Genomic DNA, 27,357 nt, shown 5'->3' on the forward strand with positions numbered 1-27,357 from the left:
AACTCAAAAGGGATTAAAGATCTAAACGTAAGACCAGAAATTATAAAACTCCTAGAGGAAAACATAGGCAAAACACACTCTGACATAAACCACAGCAGGATCCTCTATAACCCACCTCTCAGAGTAACAGAAATAAAAGCAAAAATAAACGAGACCTAATTAAACTTAAAAGCTTTTGCACAACAAAGGAAACCATAAGCAAAGTGAAAAGACAGCCTTCAGAATGGGAGAAAATAATAGCAAACAAAACAACTGACAAAGAATTAATCTCAAAAATATACAAGTAACTCCGGAAGCTCAATTCCAGAAAAATAAATGACTCAATCAAAAAATGGGCCAAAGAACTAAATAGACATTTCTCCAAAGAAGATATACAGATGGCTAACAAACACATGAAAAGATGCTCAACATCACTCATTATCAGAGAAATGCAAATCAAAACCACAATGAGGTACCATCTCACGCCAGTTGGAATGGCTGCTATCCAAAAGTCTACAAACAATAAATGCTGGAGAGGGTGTGAAGAAAAGGGAACCCTCTCACACTGTTGGTGGGAATGCAAACTAGTACAGCCACTATGGAGAACAGTGTGGAAATTCCTTAAAAAACTGGAAATAGAACTGCCATATGACCCAGCAATCCCACTGCTGGGCATACACACCAAGGAAACCAGAACTGAAAGAGACACGTGTACCCCAATGTTCATCGCAGCACTGTTTATAATAGCCAGGACATGGAAGCAACCTAGATGTCCATCAGCAGACAAACGGATAAGAAACCTGTGGTACCTATACAGAATGGAATATTACTCATCCATTAAAAAGAATACATTTGAATCAGTTCTAATGAGGTGGATGAAACTGGAGCCTATTATACAGAGTGAAGTAAGCCAGAAAGAAAAACACCAATACAGTATACTAACGCATATATATGGAATTTAGAGAGATGGTAAAGATAATCCTATATGCAAGACAGCAAAAGAGACACAGATGTATTGAACAGTCTTTTGGACTCTATGGGAGAAGGCGACAGTGGGATGATCTGAGAGAATAGCATTGAAACATGTATATTATCATATTGTGAAACAGATCGCCAGTCCAGGTTCAATGCATGAGACAGGGTGCTCAGGGCTGGTGCACTGGGATGACCCTGAGGGATGGGATGGGGATGGAGGTGGGAGGGGGGTTCAGGATGGGGAACACATGTACACCCATGGCTGATTCATGTCAATGTATGGCAAAAATCACTATAATACTATAAAGTAGTTAGCCTCCAATTAAAATAAATAAATTAAAAATAAAATAAAATCAAATCCTGCTTTTCTGATCCATTCTGACCCATTAACTGGGTATGAAAATGTAAATGATTAAATGAATGTGAAAGCACTTTATAAACTGTATCAGACTATACAAATATAATGCAAAATATACTTATATCATTATGTGACTAGAGAATAGGTTAAAGACTACGCTGCTGCTGCTGCTGCTAAGTCGCTTCAGTCGTGTCCGACTCTGTGCAACCCCAGAGAAGGCAGCCCACCAGGTTCCCCCGTCCCTGGGATTCTCCAGGCAAGAACACTGGAGTGGGTTGCCCTTTCCTTCTCCAATGCATGACAGTGAAAAGTGAAAGTGAAGTCGCTTAGTCGTGTCGAACTCCTAGCGACCCCATCAACTTCACCGTAAAGACTACCCTAGGAGATGGAAATTTTGTGGAAGAGCATGCAGACCAAAGTCATTTCACCTACACCTGACACATTAACCAGCACTCTGAGGCTCCTAGCTCAAGTCTGTTTCCAGCCTGACCTTCCTGCTCCAAAACTCTGGTTAGTCATTCCCAGCAGGATCCTCCACTGGCATCTTAAAATAAACCTAATGGGGCCAACAAATCATCTCCCCTTCCACCTGCCTTCCCTCCTGACCTGTCAACTCCATGACTGACACTGTTTTTCTCATCATCCAGGTTTATAACTTGTCATTCTGGCCTTATCCTCCATCCTTTGCTTTTCACCTCCAATAGCCACCACAAAGCTGCCAAGTTCTTGCCCCTGAAGACCTGTGCTCTACATTTCTTCCTGTCCATTCCCATCACTCTACTCTGGTTCAGGCCCATGGCTTCTGGCCTGGCTGACTTAAGAGGGCCTCCCTAAATTTCCTGCTTCCTGTCTCAACCATTCCAGCTGATGCGGCCCAGCATGGCCCCCCAAAACTCAAAGTACTTGGCTTGGTATGGAAGGCACCAAACTCCCAGTCCTGTTGCCCACCATCCTTCTATATAGCCCTGCGTTACAAACAAATGGGAAACTGCACCATTCATATTCTCCACACGTGCCTCTGGCCTTCTCCACAATTGTGCCTCTTTGCTAATGCGCCTCCTTCCCACTTTGCTGATCCCCAGCCACACCACCTGAGACTCCATCCATCATTCACATCATACTCACTCACTGTCCTTGGGAAGAGTCTGTTTAGGTGGAACAAATCCTCTCTCCTGTGAACATTTAGACTTCTGCATATAAAGTGCCACTATGATTCTCCCCTCATCCAATTTTAAATGACAGTGATTTTTCTCTTTATCAGTTGTTTTTAATAATTGCAAAAAATATTCACAAAAGTTAAATACTGAGGTATATAAAAAGTGAAAGTCCCTTTTATTGCCCAGATGTATTATTAAACACTTTAATGTGTGAATCCTTTTAGACCTTTTTGAATGCATAAACTTATATTTTTCTTTTATAAAAATAACATATTGCTATACACATTGTTCAGCAACCAGTTTTTAAAAATTAACATGTGACATACATGTCTACTTTGCTCTTTCCATAGTAATGAGGAGATAATTTAATAATAATGATTTTGATGATGATAGCTACTGTTGACTGCTTGCTCTAGGTCATTCAACAAGCTAAAATGCTTTATATGTATTGTTTCATTTAATATACACAACAACCCAAGGAAGCAACTGCCATGAGTATCTCCACTTATAGCTGAGGACACGAGATGCTTAGAGAGTGTGACTTTCCAAGGGTCATAGACAAGAGGGGAGCAGAATTCAACCCATAGAATCTGACTCCTGGGCCTGCATTATTAAGCCCTACACCATCCATATTGTCAACATATATAACTTCTCCTTTGCCAAATGGTAAACGTCTTAACATCTTTTTTTACTTCTTCACGTTACTCAGAATATTTTGTGTTTTCAAAAACTTTGTACTGAGTGTATGAATGAATGAAACTTTTCCTCCCTATATCTTATCAATATCTTTACACTTTCTTAAGAGAAAATATATTCAATTACACCAGATCAGTTTACTTTTAATTTATAAGATACGAAAAGTGTTTAACTGACAGGAATGCCAAAAGAATCATAGTAAAGACACTGCCGGGAAAACTATTTTATACATTATAGAGTAACTGAATTTGTTCCTCTCTCCTCTAGATACTTAACCCCCACAAGAGAACCTTAAATATCCTCTTGTAAATTTGATATGTGTTTAATATCCTCTTATATGTTTATATAAGGTATATACATTTAGCATGGTGCAGTGTTAGATAAGCACATGTACCCTAGACAGTGGGTTCAAATTCTGGCTCTACCAATTACTTTTAGTATGACTTCAAGAAAACTATTAATCTCTCTAAGCTTTGGTTCCCAATTTATAAAGTTGATGCTAATAATAACACTGACCTCAATGGCCTATTCTGAAAATGCAAATGAAATAATCCATGGAAAGTGCTTAACAAAGGGCCTGATATATATCAAACACTCAATAAATCTTAGCTACTGTTATTGAGGGTAGGGCAGGGTTCTGTGAAACATGGCTATAACAAAGGAAGATTATTTTTCAAGCTTTAAATATATAAAATGCTGGGTTGTTTTTACTGAGATCATCAGGAGTTGGTTCTCCTTTAGATTCACAAATGATTTTGGGCCCTTAGACTTCCTGTTTGGAGCACTCTCTTATTCAACCATGGTCACTACTGATTAGCATATATGAGAGACTCAACATAATATTTCTGAAAGCTGTTATATTCAGACCTGGATTATCATTGAAAAATACTACAAAAAGGATGTAGTGAACATCATTTATATTGATTTCTCAACTATATATTTATTTTAAAATTGAAATGCAACATAATTCAAAATACTGCTTAGTAAAAATTCACACCAAGTAATACCATTGGCTCCTATGAATTATAATCATACATGTGATTTTTCTGTTTAATTCAGGTTGAAGAGGCCACTGAAACTTTGCTGCTGATACCTGTGTTCAGCACAGAGGAGTCTAGAGCAAGATACTCCCAGATTTTGCTGTTTTTTAGGATGAAATAACTACAACAGCATAAAATGGATAGGTTAATCACTCACAAAAGGCTGCTTTATAAGGGATCTTTGCAAATGTTCTTTCCATGTACTCAATGCAAATAGGGCAATGACCATCTAGGTTCAGAATGAAAAAATGCCTAAAGAGCTACTTATTAATGAGTGACTGGTATCTACCCAGAGTTGAGGTAAAGAAAATCCTACTCTGTCCAGGGAGGAGGGTGCTGTGATGATCTCTGTTATACTTGGTAGGCACATTCTGACAATGGAGCTCCCACAGTTCAATGAACCTCACATTCAAGGTTATCCATCCCTCCCAGCTCTGGCTCTGCACCCCTCTGACCTCCCAGGTAAACTGTCCTGCAACAAAAGAAATACAGCCAGTTGTTGTCATAGGATTCTGGTTCCTCTGGAACACTGTTCAAGCCACAAGTTTACAAACCATCTTCTGGCTTAAGTGTCATCTCTTTCAGACTTCAGTTACAATAAATCAGGTCCCATACCGGGCCCATCAATTAGTTGGCAATCAAAAATCAATTTTCTACTGGAAAAGTGGTGGAAACAGCACAGGGGGCAAGGCCAGAAAGACTGGGTGTCAGTCTTGGTTCTGCTACTTAATAGCCTTGAGTAACTGCTCCTCCCCTATCTCAGTTTCATCAGCAATAAGTGGGTCTAACAGAGACTCCCCCTCGTTAATGCTGCCTGGTGAGCAGTGGGGTGGGCAATCCTCCTCCCCTGGAGAAGTTTGGTTATTTTCTTCTTTAGAAGTCATACAGACTCACAGAAAAAAATGGCAGAGCCATGAAAGTACAAAGAAGAGGAGGGAAAAAAGTGCCTCAAATCCTAGCATCCAATGCTAATCTCACTAATGTTTTGTATATATTTCATTTTCCTATGTATGTTTTAGGACCTATTTTTAAAATATTTACCAAATATAAAACAAGTGTGAAAAAGAAAAATAAATATCATTAACTCTACCACCCAGAGCCAGTCAATTCTATTATTTTGGCATGCTTCCTTCTAATGTTTAGGCTAAGGATCTTAAAAAATGTAATTGATCATGGCCAGGCTGAATTCTTTTTTTCCAGTAAATGTGATCTATTTCTATGAAGCACATTTCCTTTTTAATAACACATTACTTACTGTTTTCACCATCCCTAAGAGTCACGTTTCTAGAGTAACACATATTCAGTCTTCTTCCACAGCTGGATGCAAAAGGAGAGTATTGATCTAGAAAACATTTAAAATTCAACAACAAATTCATGAACATCAAGCCTACTAACAAAAGAAAACATAAAACAGAGGTCCTATACTGACAGCTCAAATATGTTTTCTTTATTCTATGCAATGCTTTAAATTTAGACACTTTTATTCACATCTCAGGAAATTTTACATGAAAAAAATCCCAGTTTGTCTTGAAAAATCAGAATATTTACAACCTCAACTTTCCACCTCTGGCAGCATAAACTGCACAGTGGTCACAATTCTGACAGGGCAAATGCATTCCAGGTCGCCCGGATCCTCACTACTCACTAGTTTTCTTTCACCTGGCCTCTTCCGCTCTTCTCTGTTACTGGTCTTCCTCTAGAGACTTGTGTGTTCACCCTCTGTTAGACAATTTCCAGGAGCTATGGAGTAGCTAAATTGAAGCAATTTATTCTGAAACTCCTCTCTGGGCTGCTTATAAATTTTAATTTAAAAAGGAAAGTGAGAGTAAGAGGACACTCCATTCCAAAAAAGCTAAGTCCAGGCTGAGGAATACCAGATGGGGTACAGGTAGATGCGTTTATTTAATGTAAAAGGACAAAATGAGGACAGAGCACAAATCTCCAAATGTAGCTATATGTTTTAAGCTTTCAATATAACTTAAAATGTTACTTATTAATTCATGTATGGCTGCGCTGGGTCTTTACTGCTGTGTGGGCTGTTCTTGTCTAGTTGCGGTGGGCGGGCTTCTCACCGCAGTGGCTCCTCTTGTGGAGCACAGGGCTCTAGGCTGCAGGGGCTTCAGTAGTGGCAACACATGGGCTCAGTAGCTGCAGCTCCCAGACTCCAGAGCACAGGCTCAATAGCTGTGGTGCACAGGCTTAGCTGTTTCACAGCATGTGGGATCTTCTTGGACCAAGGATTGAACCTGCGTCTCCTGAATTGGCAGGCAGGTTCTTTACCGCTCAGCCACCAAAGTGAAAGTGAAGTTGCTCAGTCGTGTCCGACTCTTTGCAACCCCATGGACTGTAGCCTACCAGGCTCCTCTGTCCATGGGATTTTCCAGGCAATAGTACTGGAGTGGATTGCCATTTCCTTCTCCAGGGGATCTTCCTGACCCAGGGTACGAACCCAGGTCTCCCACATTGTAGACAGATGCTTTACCGCCTGAGCCACCAGGGAAGCGCCTGGGGGGAGCCCTTAATATCACTTTCTTGAATGAATCTAGAAAAAGATCCCAATAATAGGATCCTATAATAATATAATAATCCTAATAATAATGAAGGGATAAATGGATTCAGGGTTTTTTTTTCCTGTTTGCTTCAAAGATCAGAGGTAGCCTGAGGAAATATTATGGAGCAAATGTGGGAGAGCTCAGATTTTGTTCAACCAAGTGGGAAGAACTTCTTAATGGAGAATTGACTGAAACTATAATTGACTAATGAATTTTCATCGTGAATTTCCAGCTTCCTGAGGTGTTAGGAAGATGCTGGGTAACAACTCAGTGGGAATGCTGAGGCAGGGATGCATACATATGGCAGCCAGGATGAATCTCTGTCATAGTCCCAGATTCTATGGCATACTCAGATTCTATGATATGATGAAATACCTAGGTATCTAGCTAGTCAGAAATTTGATCTCAGAATAGAAAAAGAGAGGAAGGGGACTTCCCTGGTGGTCTAGTGGTTCAGAATCTGCCTTGCAATGCAAGATACTCAAGTTTGATCCCTAGTCAGGGAACAAAGATCCCACACGTCGCAGAGCAACTAGGCCCAGTTGCAGCAACTGCTGAGCCCACAAGCTCTGGAGCCTGTGTGCCACAACTAGAGAGTCCGTGCACCACAAGAAAAGAGCCCATGTGCCACAATGAAAACCTGACTCAGCCAAATAAATAAATAAATATTTTTTAAAAAGAGAGAGCAGAAGAATAACTCAACAATAAATTATGGGTAACTTAAGGGAATCTGAGCATCTCCAGCACTGTCTTGTCTCTAGGACCAAGAAAGCTGCTGCCGGTATGCAGGATACAACAAAGCAGGGAGTGGTGAATAAAAGAAGTTGGAAGGAAATAAAAAGTGAATTAGAAAAAACAAAACAAAAAGAAGTTGTAAGGCATATCAGCATGAGATGTGGGGAGAATTGGTGTTTTCTTGAAAATAAGTCCATCTCTATGTTGTTTAAGTGATGGGTTAAGTTACACTGAATGGGTTAAAGCATGCTGTTGGGTGCATGAATATTACGTAAAGCTCTTTACTTGATACTAAGAAACACTTTAGCAGAGGATGGTGTCAGTTACTGAAGGAAGAAAAGGGAGGCAGGAGTGGCAATAAAAAAAAGAAAACTGGGAGTTTCTGGTTGCCTAGTGGTTAGGGTTCTGGACCTTCACTGCTGTGGCCTGGGTTCAATCCCTGGCTGGAGAATTGAGATCCCATTAGCTATGCAGCATGGCCAAAAAAAAAAAAAGCATGTTCAATGATATTCATAAAATTTTGCAAAGCAGAAGAAATAGAAAAATATTCCATACCTTGTGTCTGAATTTTGAAGACATCAGACACAGCTTTCTCCTTGAGGATGAGGGCCAGAGCTGCGTGACATAAAAACTCCTTGGCTGTGGTCTTCCGGTCGGGCAACAGTTCTTTGCGGTGTTGAGGGATGAAATCAGTGTGCACGTTCCCAGCTTCAAATTCCGGGTGGCCAGACAGGCTAAGGAGGAAGTCAATGTTGGTGTGCAGTCCAACAATCTAGGGAGGAAAAAATGTCCATGTCCCCAGTGAGTGGGGAAAACAACATACTCAGGAAAACATTTCTATGGCATCAGCTCTTTCTTTCTACTAAGTATTTTCGACCATGACTAACTCTCAGGAAAAACAAAACAAATTCATTTCACCATTATTATGCATTTGCACTTCACATTATATTAATTTACTATGATAAACAGGATGTAGGAAATGGTGTTGGGAAGGTGGTGTGGAGATGTTTAATTGACTCAAGTTAGGAAAGCAAGTAAACATTAAGAAACTGAAATGAGATTTATGTGCAAGATACTGAAGACTTGCTTCTCAGAACACTCCCATGAACGAGGAAAACTGCAGACAGAATAGGACTGCTACACAGCGGGGGGGTGGGATTATACGACCTGAAAAGAGCTTCCTCTGAACATTAAAATTCAACTTGTACACACTGATATAAAAATAAGAAAAGGTATAGAATTAACCCAAATCCACCCAATAAATGGGATCTAGGACAAAACCGGCTGTCTGAGCTCTCAGGTTCATTCATTCATTTTCTCATTCATCCATTTATTTAATAGCCATTTACTGAGAGCCTTTTAGGTGCCAGGCTCTGACCCCAGTACTGGGACACAGTGAGGAACAAAACAAAGTCCTTGCCATCACAAAGCTTACATCAAGGGACAAATAACAATGTCTATAAATATCTACTATAATGTCAGATGATATGAAAAAAAAATAAGGCTGGCTAAAGGAACAGACAGCAGCAAAAGGTCCTGTGGGGAGGCCTGGGAAGGACTCTAAGGATCATGGTGAGCCGGGCAGAGGGCAGTGAGGAGGGAATCATATGGGGCAAGAAAATTCTGGAGGGAGAAAGGGAACATGTGGCTCCATGCTGGGTGTGTCAAAGGAGTCACAAGGAGGCCGGTGTGGGTGGAGCCACAGAAATCGGAGGTTTGATCAAATTCATGAAATATAGTCACCTGAATATCATGGGTTAATAAGAAATCCTTCTATGACACTAAATCAGCATGGTATGGGGCTTACTGCAGCAAGGAAATTTATAGCTACAGAAAAGCAACAAACTCTTTCAAATGGATAAAACTGAACATAATTATTTTCCTTGGCAGAAAATAACATCAGAGGATTGGCCACACTTGTGTTGCTGGCCTCATCCACAGGTTGAATAGAAATTTCACATCGGATCCCACTGAGGTTAACGCTGATGCTAATAGTTTTAGTCCTGCAATCTTTCCTTTCTAGCTGAAATCAGGAAGTCTTCAAACTCTATTCTGACCCATGGGAAATACTCCCATGTGAAATAATTGTGTTGTGACATATGGGAAATTGGTAGAAATAAGTTGACAAGGACAAAGGTCAACCAGTCGTAATGGACACGCTTGGCTGTAGAGATCCAGAGATCATCACGGTCACTAACACGGCTCCAGCTCACTCACATTGTACTGTCGAAGGCTGTACTTAAGTTTCGTCAAGGCTGCCTGGCGATCAGCAGCCCACACAACCAGCTTTGCAATCATGGGGTCATAATGCATTGAAACTTCATCTCCTGAAGTTGAAAAACCACAGAAACTAAAGTTATAACTTAAAAGAGAGAAAATATGACAAGCAAGACATTCTCCTGGGGCTTTCTGTACATTTCACACTTTATTCTCACGACAGATATCAGTACCACCACTTTATTCACGAGGAACTGAGGCTCAAAGGGATTTAAAAACAGAAGTTGAAGGAGGGTATGGCTATCAAGAGCACCATGCCCCAAAAGAGTCATCCAACGACACATAGGCTGGCTTGCCCCATCCTAACTTCTTCTGAATCTTCTTTTTCCTTCTTGTTTTGGAAGTCAGTGAAAACCCTCATATCACAATCACTTCTGTCCTTGTTTCCTTGCCTCCACCCCCTCAGTTTCCTCATCAGAAAAATAAAGAAAATAATTCCTCTATCCTATATGGTTGCTGGGAGGAATGACAATCAAGTGTCAAATTGCCATACCTGGCAGAGCTAATAAATAGCAGCTGTGTCAGAGTCTCAGCGACCAAGAAACTGAACTATGCACATCTCACTGGTTAGAAATGGTTCAAGTAAAAAAGATGAGGTATATTACAAAGAATATTGTTCAAAGATGTTTTTGTGATTTTGGCAGATCACTTGACCCCTCTGAACCTCAGAGTCTTCATCTATACAATTAAGAGGTTAGATTACACTCCCTTATCCACCCATCCATCCATCCACCAACACATACCGAACACCTTCTAGGCCTCAGCTTGAGCAAAGTCCTGCAAATATAACGTAGAAGACCTAGTCCCTCTTGTACGATTCCTAGTCTAATGGAGAAATTAGACAAGGGGCAAAAGATCATCATGAGATGATATAAAGGGGGAATCCCAAGGAATACACAAGGGGACAAAAAAGAAGGTTGGGGAAAGCTTCCTGTACTAATTATCCTTCCCAGGGCCAGGATAAATCAGGGAGTCTATCTGAGAATTATATCTGTTATCCTTTGAGCACTTTTATTAAACTATACTGCAAGCTTTGCTTGCCTTAAATTCCTTTTCTTTCCTATTGCAAGTCCCCTCTTCTCTCTATGAAGTTTCACTGATACGCTAAAAAATTTACTGACTACCAAACTTGCTGTAGGTTATCCAGAGCTCTCAAAATGCTGCCAGTTTATTGTTGTAGTTATTGTTCAGTCACTAAGTCATATCTGACTCTGCAACCGCATGGACTGCAGCATGCCAGGCTTCCCTGTCCTTCACTATCTCCTGGAGTTTGCTCACACTCATGTCCACTGAGTTGGTGATGTCATCCAACAATCTCATCATCTGACACCCCTTTCTCCTCCTGCCCTCAATCTTTCCCAGTATCACGGTCTTTTCCAATGAGTTGGCTCCTCACATTAGGTACCCAAAGTATTACAGCTTCAGCATCAGTCCTTCCAATGAATATTAAGGGTTGATTTCCTTTAGGATTGATTGGTTTGATCTCCTCGCTGTCCAAAGGACTCTCGAGGGTCTTCTCCACCACAATTTGAAAGCATCAATTCTTCGGTATTCAGCCTTCTTTACGGTCCAAATCTGACATCCATACATGAATACTGGAAAAACCACAGCTTTGACTAATATGGACTTTTGTCAGAAAAGTGATGTCTCTGCTTTTTAATATGCTGTCTAGATTTGTAATAGCTTTTCTTCCAAAGAGCAAGCATCTTTTAATTTCATGGCTACAGTCACCATCTACAGTGATTTTGGAGCCCCCCAAAACAAAATCTGCCACTGTTTCCATTTTTTCCCCCATCTATTTGCCATAAAGTGATGGGACCAGATGCCATGATCTTTGTTTTTTGAATGTTGAGTTTTTGAGTTGTTGTTTTTTGAATGTTTGAATGTTTTTTGATTGTTTTTTGAATGTTGAGTTTTAAGCCATTTTTTTCATTCTCTGTTTTCATCCTCATCAAGAGGCTCTTTAGTTCCTCTACACTTTCTGCCATTAGAGTGGTATCACCTGCAATTTATTGTTTAGAAGTCCTAATTCCTCGTTTTAGCTTTCTAGACCCTATACGATTTGCTCTTATTCCATATCTCCAATTACTCACCACCCTGAATCCTTTTCTCCAGCCACATATTCTCTCAGTTCTTCAAATACACCTTTTGTTAAATCCTCTTCTCTTTACTTTTCTGTGTGCTTTTAAATCTGTCTATTCAAATTCACTCCAGACTTCCTCTTAGAAACATGTCCCGATTACACCAGCCTAACATAACCTGCTATTCCTGAGAATTTCTATATTTTATCACTCACCATCTGTATAACTTCTCTGGCAACTAAGTTAAGGTGGCAATAGATGGTGGTGGCTCAGATCATAGACCTGGAGCCAGAATGCCCGCGTCTACATCTTGGCTCCAATGGTGACCTTGGAGAAGTCACTTCTCTGCGCCCTTGTTTCCCCATCTGGAAAATGGAGGTGATCATAGGGTAGTAAAGGAGCCCCTGGAGGAAAAACCCCTAGAACAGTACCTGTACATAGTAAGTGCTAAATAACTGTTATGACCGTGGTTATTAATCATATGTGAACTATACTAGCTCTTGCATTGTTATTTTTTAACTTTTTAAAATTACTGCTTAGCTTGCACTAAGTTTATTAATTTTTCAGTTTGACTTTTAGTACCTTGAAGGCAGAGTGCCTTGGGCTGGGCAGATATCAGTCCCCTTAAATTGTATTTGGAACTAGGCAAAATAAAAATATAAACAATACCAGAAAATATTTGTTGCTGAGGTTTGACTAAGTGCTGCTGCATTTCAAAAAAGACTGCAGTACTGCTTAAAAATACTAGTTCTTCTTTTTTTAAAAAAATAAATGTTTAGCCATCTGTTTTATTTTTAATTTTATTCTTCATAATCGGCTGCAACGGGTCTTAGTTGCGGTATGCAGGATTTAGTTCCCCAACCAGGGATCGAACCCCAGCCCCCTGCATTGGGAGCTTAAAGTCTTAGCCACTGGACCACCAGGGAAGCCCCAATACTAGTTATTCCTTAAAAGTGACTATTCCAAAGGAAAAGATTACTGAGAAATCAAAGAAATCCTTTATTTTGAAAACCTAGATACATCCACAAGACACAGGAAAAAAGACCCTATCCAAAACCAACAATGTACCAAAAAATTTAACCACCGAGACTTTGTCCTTTAATTTCACTTTACCTTGCCGTACTCCAGTTTCAATCCTAGTGGTAAGGTCTGCTCGAGGGGTGGAGAGATGCACTAGTGGTCCGGCCCCCGGCATGAAGTTATTGTTAGGATCTTCTGCATATATTCTAGCTTCAAAGGCATGGCCCCGCAGAGTTATTTCTTCCTGGCTCAAAGGAATCTTCTCTCCTGCTGCAATCTGGTAAAAGAAGAGTATGTGCTTATTATGAAAATCCACCTGATAGCAGCTATGAGACTGTATAAATGGTCTTGCCTTTTTCTACATAAAATGTACATTTGGACTTTATAATGAAGCCAATTAAAAACTCTCATTTTGTCCACCCACTTGGGTATTAGGCAAAAGCAAAAATAGATTAAAAAACAGATGCAGCCTGGAAATATTGCATTAATTACAATAAATCTCTACAATTTTAAAATAGAGAAAACAGGCAAACTGATGACTAAGTTATAAATATCAGTATCAGTGCTTTATCAATATAATGGAAACTAAAATTTCTTACTGGCAAGATAGTCTCAGTTTTCACTTAAAATATTAGCACTCAGTTACCATGTCAATCTTTTCTTATAGTAAATTGTTAGTTGGTGTTCAGGACTATATTCACAGCTATGGCTAAAGTATGGCATTTGTCATCTTTGTCATCTTCACCACCAAGTGATCAAGCAAAACAGGCAGGGGAACACGATGTTTTTAAATTTTGTTATTTATATATATTGCAGGACACCAGATTATAAACAGGATAATCAGCATTGTTAATCATTACTCTAATTATTATTATTTTGGCTCTTATATACCGATACACCAAATCTCTCTCTTCAACTAGAATAATCTGGAAAAGGCTACTGGAGGGCACACTGTCACTCTTCACTCTACCCTTGTATTTTCCTCCAAGATGAGAAAATGACAAACTGAAATGGCAAAAGATATTGGGAAAAACTCTAGTAACTCAGCAGCACACTGCATTAGATAGGTAAGTATAAAACAAGCAAAGGTTTCATCTCTCAAAATTTGTAAATAAGAAAAATCAGGAACTACAACAGTGAAAATGAAAGGAAAATGGACTAAACTGCATGCCTTTAAGGCACAGTGTTTGGAATCAGAGACTTTGCAGCCCTACTGCCTGGGTTCAAATTCTGTCTCTATACTTTTTCTGTTTCAGGCATACTCAATTCTGGGTAAGTTTCTGTAACCTCTTAATGCATCAGAGAACAATGCCTGGCATACAGTAAATACTCGGTAAGTGTTAGCTTTTATTTTTTCATTCCTATCCTTTATAATAAAATTCTCTGTAATATTTTGGTACGGAATTCTATTTGTTTTAGCATAAAAAAGGAAAAGAACGACTATATGTTCATATTCTAAGATGTGATTTTATTTCTGACTATATAGTTCAATTTCAACCTGACTTATCTTTATCTGTTTCCCTCTGAAGTTGGCTTCTATCTGGACCCAGAAGAGACTGGCCCAACCATGTTTCTGAATACTTGGAAATCTATACCATCTGAGTTCACTCAGGCTTAGACATTGACTCTTTGGAATCCCTTGGACCTTGGACATTTCACCAGCCTCTCCTAACACTGCTAACCATCTGAGCCTGCAGCCAGGGTGCTCACATCACTGCACACGCACTCCAGGAAGCTAGTGACTCGAGAGAGAGGTCCTGGAGCTTGAACTCTTGATTCACCACATGGTAAGACCCACTGTTTTACCTCTGCTTGGAAGCCAGGTTCCCAAGTGTCTTGAACAGCATAAATAAGGTCCAGTGGCATCCCTAAGCTCTAGAAACCTTCCCCAGATAATCAAAGCCTATTTCTCTTTCTAGAGCTCTTACAGTTTCTCGACTTGCAGAAATAAATGCCTGCTGGTTCCCCCTCATATCCAAAAGCCTTCTTTTCCTTCATTCTTAGAAACACTTACTCCTTCATGATTTAAAAATCCTGAACTCTCCTGGTTACTACTCAAGAAAAATTATTTTCCTTGAATTCTGAAAACATAAGCACTCTTTCCAAAAGTTTCTAAACCCAACACAGTTTTCCTGGCACGTCCTAACACTTACTAGCCTGATGTGTAGCTCCTAAGGCTACAGAGGCCAGAGGAATCTTATGGCTCAATTAAAACCACCAATCATCCCCAAATAACCAGCAAAAGGAATGTTATATTATTGTCCACAGAAATTTTGCAAAGATAAAATTATCAAAATAATCAAAACTTTAGCATCACAACACTGAAAAAATAATCTAGATTCAGGATATATAGAGAACAAATAACTCTACAGAGATTAAGAACATTCATACTACTTAAAAACATTATTATATTAAAAAATAGACTGTAAAAATCTACTGTTTTTAATAAAGAGAACAAAACAGTCTAAGTTATTATCATTAATATTTGAAGCAATAAGCTTTGTAAAACTCTGATTTAGGCCTGTGAGGAGAAGCCATAGATGTAATAGTTCAGTAGAATACAGTAGATGTGTCATAGCACTGTCAAAGTGCTTTGACATTTTTTAGACATTTATTCTAAATGGCCACACTCATCCTTTTATGGGCCATCAATAGTGTGTCAGAACTTGCACAGAGACCACTCTATAAATCTGAACTGTTCCTTTAGCTCTTCATTCTCAACTCTTCCTTAGCTTATTTCACCTTGGCAAGCATCTATCCTGCCTCTAAACTCTAATAACAGCCTGGTCCTGAATAATGTGGCTTCAGGTAGAAGACAAGGCTTTGTGTTGAGACAATGTGGTCACAAGCAAGCCTCAGTGACAGCAGCTTACCTGTTGGCTGCCCCAGGTCTAAGGGGGAAGGATGGTAAGTGACATTAGAAATATGAGTCCATAAAGTGCATCAAATGTAACATCACCATTATCTTCCCATTTTCCTATACTTATGACAACCACAAAGAATTGAACCCTTATCCAAAGTGACACCTTCTTTTAAGAGTCCAGAAGGGAACACATTCTCAACACTGATCTTTAACAGAAAAAATACTCCCACCCTAAGTTGCCATTCCACCAAGTCAGTTCCTGTGATCATCTCGGTGACAGGATGTTCCACTTGCAGCCTTGTATTCATCTCCATAAAGTAGAAATTGTGCTTTGAGTCCATGATAAACTCCACGGTTCCTAAAATATAAAATACAGTGCTCACATTTCAACAGCATTTAGTCAATAGGAATCAAAATCTTTCACAAAAGATCATATCAAATTTTATGGCTACCTTCATTGAATGGTAAACAGTTTGCTTTTCATGAAGAAAACATCTCACACTTTCCAGCAGCAAATGATTCTCAAAACTAGGGAGCCACATGAAATTTAACAATAGAAAAGTATATTTGGGGTTTTGAGCAAATGGCAAGCCCAAGTTATGAATCAGTCTCAGCTGTCATAGCAGTGAGAACATGACTGGACCATTACTGCTCCTGTGTACCAAGTCCCTAGAAACCTCACACTCTGACATCCCATCTCTCTCTAACTTCGTGGAGAAAAACATAACATTTTTTTTTTCTTCACTGTGGGCTTTGGAAGTGTCTTTAAAAAAGTCCTCCTTCTAGTGACCCACTGGGAGATTACTCAGTAAATAAACATTATGTTAATGTCTTCTTTTTTTTTAATAGAAATTTTCCTTTGTTTTATTATTTTAAACATTTAAAACATTTATTGAGAAGAACTAAATAAATGGAGAAATGTTCATGGGTAGGAAGACTCAACATTATCAAAACGTCAGTTCTTCCCAACTTGTCACATACAGTATCAGGGAAATGCAAATTAAAACACTGAGATACACACCTATCAGAATGGCCATAGCCTGGAACACTGACACCACCAAACGCTGGTACGGATGCAGGGCAACAGACACTCTCACACAAGCTGGTGTAAATGCAACATGGCACAGCCACTTTTGAACAGTTTGGTAGTTTCTTACAAAATCAAACATATTCTTACCCTGTGATCTAGCAATCATACTTCTTAGTATTTGCCCAGATGAACTGAAACTATGTTCACACAAAACCCTGTACATAACTGTTTATAGTAGCTTTATTTATAATTCAGAAATGAGCTATCAAGCCATGAAAACATATGGAGGAAACTTAAATACATATCACTAAGTGAAAGAAGCCAATCTGAACAATGTGGAAAGGCTATGTACTGTATGATTCATTCTGGAAAAGACAAAACTATGGAGGCAATAAAACAATCAGTGATTGTCAGGGACTGGAGACAGAGAAGACTGAAGAGTCTATTTAGGGCACTGAAACTATTCTGTAAGACGCTACAATGGTGGATAAATGTGGGATGCAAGTCATTATCTTTTTCTCCAAAGTCACAGAATGTACATCAAGAGTGAACCCAAACTGTAAACTATGGGCCCTGGGTGATAAAGATGTGTATACGCAGGTTCATTAGTTGTAACAAAAGCACTGTTCTGGTGCAGGATATTGCTAGAGGAGGAGGCTGTGTGTGTAGGGGGACAGGGGGCATGGGAACTCTCTGAACTTGCTGCTCAATTTTTCTCTGAACCTAAAACTGCTCTAAAAAAACTAAAGTTTACTAATTTTAAAAAATGCAATAATTTCATTTTAATGATTTTATTTTAAAATAGGGTAGAAAATATCAAATAGCATTACATATAATTAGGCTAAGTACTGTTTAAATGATTTTTCCCCCAAATATACATGTATATAAACCAACATTTACATTCACATACTGGATCCAAATGTAAAATGTATTTCTTAATGTGGATATAGTCAAAAGTTTGAAAGTCAGTGATTTAAAAACTATATATTTCATTTGCCTTTCAAAACACAAATAATTTTTCCTCCCCCTCTATTAGAAGCAAATATTAACATACCTGCACCAACATAATTTACAGCTTTAGCAGCTCTGACTGCAGCTTCTCCAAGCTTTTTTCTTACTTCAGGTTTAATACCAGGCTATGAAAAAATATTTGAAATAAATTTCCATTAGTACTTCGTTCTACTAGAGGTTTCCATTAAGATTAATGTTACATTAAAGTATTAATGTAACATTAATACTACATTAAAGTATTAATGTAGTATTTAATACTACATTAAAGAGAAAATAAGGATAAATATCTATTTCATCATGAAATACTGTCTTATACCACAGTTCAACTGTCTGTATACCAAAGTATTCTATTAGTAATTTCTATGAATTGCAAATATTACTTAGTACCTACAAAATAACCATCTTTTCTTTTTGGCTGTGCTTTTTGACTTGTGCGATCTTAGCTCTCTGATCAGAGATAGAACCTGGGCCCATGGAAGTGAAAGTGCAAAGTCCTAACTACTAGACCACCAGGGAATTCACCAAAATAACCTTCATGACCATGTGTTCACTTAAAATTACTTGTATCAATGCTAAAACTTTGAACAATCTCTTTTTGTTTCAAGATAAATAAAACAATATGGGTCATATGCCCCAAAATTACTTTGGAATACAGGTAAACCTTGAGATTGCAAGTTAATAAGAAATGTTCAAGGACTTCCCTGGTAGTCTGTGGTTAAGACTCTGCACTTCCACTTCAGGAGGTATGGGTTCAATCCCTGGTTGGGGAACTGAGATCCTGCATGGCACAGCCAAAAAAAAAAAAAGGTTCATAAAAAGAAATGTATATCAAAAGTAGGCAAAACTTTTTAACATTGTTCAGTGGCGCTCAACAGATTTTTATTTATGCAATCACTGCTTGAAAATAAGCATTATTGAAATTGTTGACATTTACTTCAGACAGTAGTGCTCATTTCATATGCTAATAAGGTTATGCTCAAAATCCTTCAGCTAGGCTTCAGCAGTACGTGAACTGAGAACTTCCAGATGTACAAGTTGGATTTAGAATAGGTAGAGGAACCAGAGATCAAATTGCCAACATTCACTGAGTAATAGAAAAAGCAAGAGAATTCCAGAAAAACATCTACTTCTGCTTCATTGATTACTCTAAAGCCTTTGACTGTATGGATCACAACAAACTGTGGAAAATTCTTCAATAGATGGGAATACCAGACCACCTTACCTGCCTCCTGAGCAATGTGTATGAAGGTAAAGAAGCAACAGTTAGAACCAGACATGGAACAACAGACTGGTTCCAAATTGGGAAAGGAGTACATCAAGGCTGTATATTGTCACCCTGTTTACTTAATTTATATGCAGACTACATTGTGTGAAATGCCAGGCTGGATGAATCACAAACTGGAATCAAGATTATCAGGAGAAATATTAACAATCTCAGACTTGCAGATGATATCACTCTAACAGCAGAAAATGAAGAAGAACTAAAGAGCTTTTTGATAAGGGTGAAAGAGGAAAGTGAAAAAGCTGACTTAAAACTCAACATTCAAAAAACTAAGATCATGGCATCAAGTCCCATCACTTCATGGCAAATAAAAGGGGAAAAGTGGAAGCCGTGACAGATCTTATTTTGGGGGGCTCTAAAATCACTGCAGACAGTGACTGCAGCCATGAAATTAAAAGATGCTTGCTCCTTGGAAGGAAAGGACAAACTTAGCATATTAAAAAGCAGAGATGTTACTTGGCTGACAAAGGTCCATATAGCCAAAACTATGGTTTTTCTAGTAGTCATGTAAGGATGTGAAATTTGGACCATAAAGAAGGCTAAGTGCCAAAGAATTGATGCTTTCAAATTGTGACGCTGGAGAAGACTCTTGAGAGTCCCTTGGACTGCAAGAAGATCAAACCAGTCAATCCTAAAGGAAACCAACCCTGAATATTCATTGGAAGGACTGATGCTGAAGCTGAAGCTCCAATACTTCAGCCACCTGATACAAAGAGTGGACTCACTGGAAAAGACCCTGATGATGGGAAAGATTAAAGGCCAGAGGAGAAGGAGATGACAGAGGATGAAGTGGTTGGATGGCATCACCGACTCAAAAGGACATGAGTTTGAGCAAACTCTGGAAGATAGTAAAGGACAGGGAAGCCTGGTGTGCAGCAGTTCATAGGGTCTCAAAGAGTCAGACATGACTTAGTGACTGAACAACTTGAAACAGTACAATATATTCTGCAACAGAAATTAAAGTCTGAATATAGTATGAGAATAACAAACTGATTAGCCAGAAACTTTAGATCCATGATCTTTTAGAAATACATATTTTAAAAAACTCATATATAACTTTGGACACAAAAGAGGCCTATAGCAGTAGTAGGTTGCAAAGAAATGTAAATCCCAAAATAGGTAATTCTAGGAGTAGGCCATGATCCAGAAAACAAGCTGAGCCAATCAAGAGGTGGTCTCAAAGAGATGAAAACAATTCTAAAGGGGCAAAGTTGCCAAATAAGAGCAAATAGCTCTCCTATACAATAAAACCTTTAAGTTGGGAATACCATTAGTGTATTTAGGAACATCTGAAGTAGCAGTTAAGGAGTCTTCTTCAGAAAGAATACATTCAATTAACAAGACCGTTCCATTCCTCAAACATGCTGCTGCTGCTGCTGCTAAGTCGCTTCAGTTGTGTCTGACTCTGTGCGCCCCACAGATGACAGCCCACCAGGCTCCCCCATCCCTGGGATTCTCCAGGCAAGAACACTGGAGTGGGTTGCCATTTCCTTCTCCAATGCGTGAAAGTGAAAAGTCAAAGGGAAGTCGCTCAGTCATGTCCGACTCTTAGTGACCTCATGGACTGCAGCCTACCAGGCTCCTCCATCCATGGGATTTTCCAGGCAAGAATACTGGAGTGGGGTGCCATTGACTTCTCTGTCAAACATGCTAGTTAATTACAATTTAAAATCTGCATGGAAACAGTAGCTGTTCACTGTAAGTCAGGTCCAAAGTGGATCAGAGCAGCTTTTCTAGACACTATCCAGAAGGATCCAAGTCCTAGTGTGCCCTCTGAACACCAATCTGCTCCTCACCCCCAGCACCACAGTGAAATCAGATTACTACTACTGGAGAGTGGCTGTTCAGCAGCACTTTGGGGGAGACACAAGCTTCACAGATTTCTGACATCAAAGTCTGGGGTTTACAATATAGAAAAGCTGACAAATTTCTTTACAAGATCCTTACCCCTGGGGCCTCTTCAATGATCTTCTGATGTCTTCTCTGTACACTACAGTCTCTTTCAAACAAGTACACGGCATTGCCATGGTGGTCACCAAACACCTGCACTTCTACATGCCTATTTAAAAACCCAATGAAAAGTCTCCATTTGTAGGTTAAACATTCAAGAAAAAAAATTATATACATGGAATGAGTGAGAAATAAGAAAACTCAGAAAACACTGGAGACCATATCTATGACCTCACAGTAGGAGCAAGTAGCAAATACAAGCTGACAAGGGAAAGACTGATAAATCTGACTATATCAAAATTACAAATTATAGCCACATGTCATGTATTCTCAAAAAGTCAGTGACAACATTTTTCTTAATGATTGGAGGATTTTTAAAAAGCAACTCTTATAGTCAGATTTTAAACTAAGGCAGACTGAAAATTACAAAGGCTTATTCATAGAAAAGTTAGGGAATAAATTTACATGGATCATTAGTTTTTTGGAACATATTAATATTAAATCAAAAAACAAAAAAAGGCACTTTAATGTTGAGTGTTGCTGCTGCTGCTAAGTCGCTTCAGCCGTGTCCAACTCTTCGCGACCCCATAGACGGCAGCCCACCAGGCTCCCCCGTCCCTGGGATTCTCCAGGCAAGAACACTGGAGTGGGTTGCCATTCCTTCTCCAATGCATGAAAGTGAAAAGTGAACGTGAAGTCGCTCAGTCGTATCCGACTCTCAGCAACCCCATGGACTGCAGCCTACCAGGCCCCTCCGTCCGTGGGATTTTCCAGGCAAGAGTACTGGAGTGGGGTGCCATAGCCTTCTCTGAATGTTGAGTGTAACATAGTATAATTATCAGAAATCACATTAAGAGTAAATGCACCTAACATTTAAAAAAAAAGAAGGGTAACCCAGACCATTTGGTGAACATGAAAGCATCCTTCCCAGGAGATTGATTTTGATACATTCACACTGTAGTTCATCTCACACATTCACCACTGTAATACAGAAATTATTTTTCAGTTGAATTTTCATTATTTAGTTGCTAAATTGTGTCTCACTCTCTTCCAGCCTGCCAAGCTCTTCTGTCCATGAGATTTCCCAGGCAAGAATACTGGAGTGGGTACGCATTTCCTACTCCAGGGGATCTTCCTGATTCAAGGATCAAACCTGCGTCTCCTGTACTGGCAATTGAATTCTTTACCACTGAGCCACCAGGGAAGCCCTAGGTTGAGCTTTTAGAATAAAAAGTATCAAACATACAAGAAATTTTTTAAAAATCCAGAAAGTCTTACGATGTCCTATTGCAGCACAATGGCTCATTTCTGTTCCTTTTTGTTCACTTCATGAAACAGTTCATTAAACAACTTGGAAGATATTTTTTTCCTTGATGTATCACTTCTACTGAATGTTCTATTTAAAAATGTCCCAATTTGTCCAACATATTCTCTTGACAAAATAATAGGAGCTGATTTCTTCCTTTTGGATTTGCCTCCTTGATCTTTCCTGTTTTTATTTACTCGTAAGCTACCAACACCAAACTCATTCTTGCTATCCTTATTTTGAATAAACTCATCTGTGAGGTTAATTAAGAATCAAAAGCCCAAGAGATTCTATTTTCCCCCTAGTATTCTTCCTTTCATTATAGAGATCCAAGTCCCTGACTTTACCACATCCACTGACTCCCCCTTATCCTTCAGCTGTTCCAGGAAAGGAGACACTAGAGCAGGAACTCCAAGTTCTGAAAGGAACACTTGAGGCCACACCAAGAGCACAGAACAGCTCTTTTCTGACTTTTCAGAAATTGGAAACATTTTCCCTTGGCTCTTCCCTCTGAGGATCTGTGTTCTGTTAGGATTCCTACAGTTGTCAAATCACTCTTGTTACTTCCCTTTTTCTGATGATCGTTTTCTGTGTTGTTTTATCTAACGCAGAGATTCTGGAACACCGTGTCTGAGAACCAGGAAGTGCATTAAATCCCAGTCACTCCAATTCAGGCATTGCCGGGGTCTGGCTAGATACACGATGTAGCTGGTTTCTAGCAGGAATGCCTTGATATTTTCTAAGAGTTCTAAAGTTTTTATTTTCCTATTTATACTTTTAATCCATCTAGAATATATACTGAATATAAAGTGAGAAAGGAGTCTGATTTTGTTTTTAGATAAAATAGTACACTTTGAAGACTGTTACGTATCCCAACCTTTCAAATAAAAGCTCAATAGTTCTAATCAGATATATAATACATTTTGATTTCTACTTTTCTCAGTTATTGGCACCACATTCTTCTGGCCCTCCCTTAATTCAACAGATAATTATTTAGCAGAATACAAAATAGTGTGATTATCATGATATTGAAATGTTATTACTAGAAAATACAGAAGACAAATATGTAGAAATGCTAATACTTATAATGATTTTGTTTTCCATCTCTTGTATTTTTCAAGTTTGTAATGTATTCATATTACTTTTCCTGATGCCTATCATGAAGAAAATATTTTGAGACTGACTTTTTTTAAACTGCCACATTCTAAATGAATTTAATTTACTGTGCCATGTTCAGGGACAATTCTAAATTTTGTAAGGCTTGAAACAAAAACAATTTGGGAGCCCACTTTAAGAAAAGTACAAAAAATAGGTATAGAATCTTCAAAGATGCCCATACAAGAGACGGGACTGAAGCTTTAGCTCATCATCTTCAAGGTAAATCTCGCTCTGGTTATTGTTACAAAATGAATTATTCTTGATAAAGTCACTTTTGACTTACAGGTTTATATATGTGTGTGTCTATATATTTAACACAAAATCTATGAAACAAGAAGCTTTTACAATCAGTATCTTATTTTAAGCAATACATATGAAAATAAAATTTCTAATAAAATAAATTAGAAATGCACATGGTATTTGCTATAGTGGTGCCCAGAGAAGCAGTTTAGTGTGGTCACTGCGAGTGTGAATTCCAGAGTCAAATTGCCTGGGTTCAAATCTCAGCTTCACCAATTCCTAACTGGGAGACCTCAGGCAATTCAGCTGACCACTCTGCTGTTCAGTATATTCACCTGAAAAAAAGAGAACAGGGCCTATCTAATGGGACTGTTGCAGGAATTAGATTACAAATGGAAGGACAGCAAGATTACTACTTGTTTCCATGGTGGCTCAGTGGTAAAGGATCCGCCTGCAATGCAGGAGACCCAGGTTCGAACCCTGGCTTGGGAAGATCCTCTGGAAAAGGGAATGGCAACCCACTCCAGTATTCTTGCCTGGAGAATCCCCATGGACATCCACAGGGTTGCAAAGAGTCTTAGAAATATACTAAGATTACTACTTAGTATATGTAAAATACTTAAACTCTGGCACATGGTTAAGTGCAAAATAAGGGCAAGCTATTAGGATTATTTGTTAACATATCACTTATAATTACAATTCAAGTTGGGTAACTATTTCCATTTTCTGAACATCTCAGATCATGCTTACAGAGTTCTGTAATATAAAGCTTAACTTCTTACAAGAATTTTACTTTGAAAAGACTAAATTCCATCAACAAGAAATGCAATGAATGAATTAATGCTACATCTTTATCATGGAACCAATAAACATCCAATAAAAATAATGAGGTATATCTACATTTACTGACAGAGAAAGATGTCTACCATATAATACTAGCATATATTACTAAGGTTCTATTTACTGTTCTTCTGTATGTATCTTGTATTCTGTGTGTCTATGTATAAATGTTTCTATTCATGTAGAAAATGCCTGGAGGAATGCATACCTTAATATAGGTCGAGTGGGACTGAGGAACTTAATGTACTCATGTACTCTTGGAACTTTCTATTTTACATAATGTGCTTGCATTTCTAACTTAATTTTAAAATTTGAATCAGAATAAAAGAGCTGAAGCTACCTTGGTGTGTCCACAAACTTCTCAATCAGCATGGCATCATCATTGAAAGACTTCTTAGCTTCTCTCCGTGCTGATTCTAACTGCTCTTGAAATTCTTTTTCAGATCTAACGATCCTCATACCCTAAGATGGAAAGATAGTTATGTCTACAGCATAAGTAAAACAACTTAGACTAGTCCAAAACAGAAAATACAAGCACGCACAACCTTACTTTTCCTCCTCCGCCACGGACGGCTTTAATCATGACGGGGTAACCAATTGTCCTAGCGTGCTCTTTCAGGCATTGGTCTGACTGGTCCTCCCCGTGATAACCCTCCACCACAGGCACTCCAGCAGCAGCCATGATGGATTTGGATGTGCTTTAGAATAAAAAAATCAATATGCTCCAAAGCTATGGATTATTTCATACAAGAAAAACACAAATACCGCTGAGTCTATAAAATACAATGGAACTTTAAAAAGAAAACACTTTATAGGAAAGAAAGGACTATAGTCTGAGACAACTAATATTAATACAATTGTTAAAATATCTACTAGTTTTCTCAATCCAGTTTTCATATGGTAGTTCATTCCATCCTGTTTTTTAATCCCCAAAAACTGATCAACATATTGATTACCAACAAAAATTATTATACTTGATACTTGAATATTTTCTGTAATGCATTGTAGTGGCATATACATAAGTTATGCCTATGATGACGTAAAGATATATTAACCTATTACCTAGGTCTATTGTAGGTAAAATAAACCATTTCAATTAACCTTCTTATGGCCGTATTTAAAAGATATAAACTCATACCTCTTTATACCCATGTCTCTAATTGCTGATGAAGGAGGACCTACAAAAATAATTCCTTCTTGCTTACACAGTTCGGCAAATTCCATGTTTTCTGAGAGAAAGCCATATCCTGGATGGATAGCCTAGAAGGGAGAAATGAATAGATAAGCTTTTAGTGCTTCCCTGGCAGACTGTGATACAGGTGATGGCATCTCCCTCTGGGGAGGCCTCTCCCTATGCTGTTGATAGGTACATATGGTCTCTATCAGAATATGTTTCCAAAGAGACATCTGAACTTTATTTTTCTAATATATTTTTTAATTGAAGCATATTTGACTTACAATTGAATTTTCATACTAAAGTTCTGAAGCCTTACCTGAAACAGAAAAACCAATATTTCTTTTTATTGTGGTAATATATCAAATTTACCATTTTAACCACTTTCAGTATATAGTCAGTGGCATTAAGTACACTCACAATGTTGTGCAACCATCACCATCATCCATCAACCCCCAAATTCTATACCTATTAAATAATAATTTCCCATTCCCTGATAACCTCTATTTTATTTTCCATCTTTCCTGTACCTGATAAAAGGGAATCAAACAATATTTGTCTGTCTGTCTCTGGCTTATTTTATTTAGCATGCTATTTTCAAGTATTAGAATATCATTCCTTTCTATGGCTGCATAATGGCCCACTGCAGTTATAGTCTACATTTTATTCATCCACGCATCTGTTGATAGACATGAGGACTGCTTTCACCTTTTGGTTTCTGTGAATAATGCTGCTATGAACGTTAGTATACAAGTATCCTGCTTTAAATTCTTTCAGGTATATACGAAATGTCACGGAATATTTGCAGTTAGGAGTAAAGAACTTCAGGGTGGTAAGGCAGGTGAGGGGCGGTTTGCTCTCTCTACAAAGCTGACCTAGAACCGAAACCGTGTGCCCAAAAGTTGCAAAGAGCACCCTTACACAATACTAACTCATTTAGCTTCAGGTCACTATCTGCTGATGCTGCCTTTCCAGAAAAAAAGCTAAGAATCAAACAAAAAGTCATATAGTCAAACAGTATTAAAGTCTGTATATACTTCAGTGAAAAAGGACCCTCTTAGATTTTAACCTAATCACTTGCAACTTACTCAGAGTTTTAAGAAATGTACTTGACTGTCTTATCCCACAGAAGAGGAAAATCAGTAACTGAATGACAGCAAGATTTCTAAGAGAAACATGCTGACAGTGAAAAGGGACAAAAGAGAGGAGAGTAAAAAGTGGAACAGGCTTATGTGGTTTAGCAAGGAGTAAGGCAACTCTCCAACTTCAATAGTCCTGAGGGCATTTCTGTCCTTTTAAAATAATAATTAAGTACATATAATTATAACCAAGAGAATGTGAAAAGAAAAAAGCTTATCCAACCCTATTTCAAAACAGTCCAAAGAACCTTTCAAAATAAAAGGGGTAAGCTTTAGACGTCTGGGAAACTCCTGTGACTAGAAAAACCCACATCTTAGTAACAGCACATAGCAATATGCTAGATACTGAATACAAATAATCACATTTTGATGTCAGCTCAGAGTTTTGTTCCTTTTAAACCAAAGTTCAATTTTAGTCATTTTATATGAAATGTCAAATATTATTTATGTTAGGCAAAGTAAAACAGGTCTACATGCCAGTCCTATCTGATTTT

At 38.5% G+C, this 27,357-nt stretch overlaps 1 protein-coding gene across 3 annotated transcripts in view; it reads right to left on the reverse strand.

Moving 5' to 3' along the window:
* Nucleotides 1-27,357, reverse strand: part of MCCC1 (methylcrotonyl-CoA carboxylase subunit 1) — a 58,628-nt gene that overhangs the window by 11,083 nt on the left and 20,188 nt on the right. For all 3 annotated transcript variants that reach the window (XM_086395979.1, XM_086395969.1, XM_086395967.1), the window contains 10 exons: nucleotides 25,689-25,810; nucleotides 25,101-25,248; nucleotides 24,891-25,012; nucleotides 21,004-21,115; nucleotides 17,818-17,899; nucleotides 15,964-16,091; nucleotides 12,964-13,147; nucleotides 9,710-9,819; nucleotides 8,048-8,264; nucleotides 5,461-5,547 (listed from right to left, as the gene is read on the reverse strand). In XM_086395979.1, coding sequence (XP_086252105.1) covers nucleotides 5,461-5,547; nucleotides 8,048-8,264; nucleotides 9,710-9,819; nucleotides 12,964-13,147; nucleotides 15,964-16,091; nucleotides 17,818-17,899; nucleotides 21,004-21,115; nucleotides 24,891-25,012; nucleotides 25,101-25,248; nucleotides 25,689-25,810 — 1,312 coding nt within the window. The remainder of the gene's footprint in view (nucleotides 1-5,460; nucleotides 5,548-8,047; nucleotides 8,265-9,709; nucleotides 9,820-12,963; nucleotides 13,148-15,963; nucleotides 16,092-17,817; nucleotides 17,900-21,003; nucleotides 21,116-24,890; nucleotides 25,013-25,100; nucleotides 25,249-25,688; nucleotides 25,811-27,357) is intronic.

The sequence above is a fragment of the Bos grunniens genome, chromosome 1, assembly GCF_055505025.1.
Source record: "Bos grunniens cultivar Pamir isolate PY7600 chromosome 1, Bosgru_T2T1.0, whole genome shotgun sequence".
NCBI lineage: Eukaryota > Metazoa > Chordata > Mammalia > Artiodactyla > Bovidae > Bos > Bos grunniens.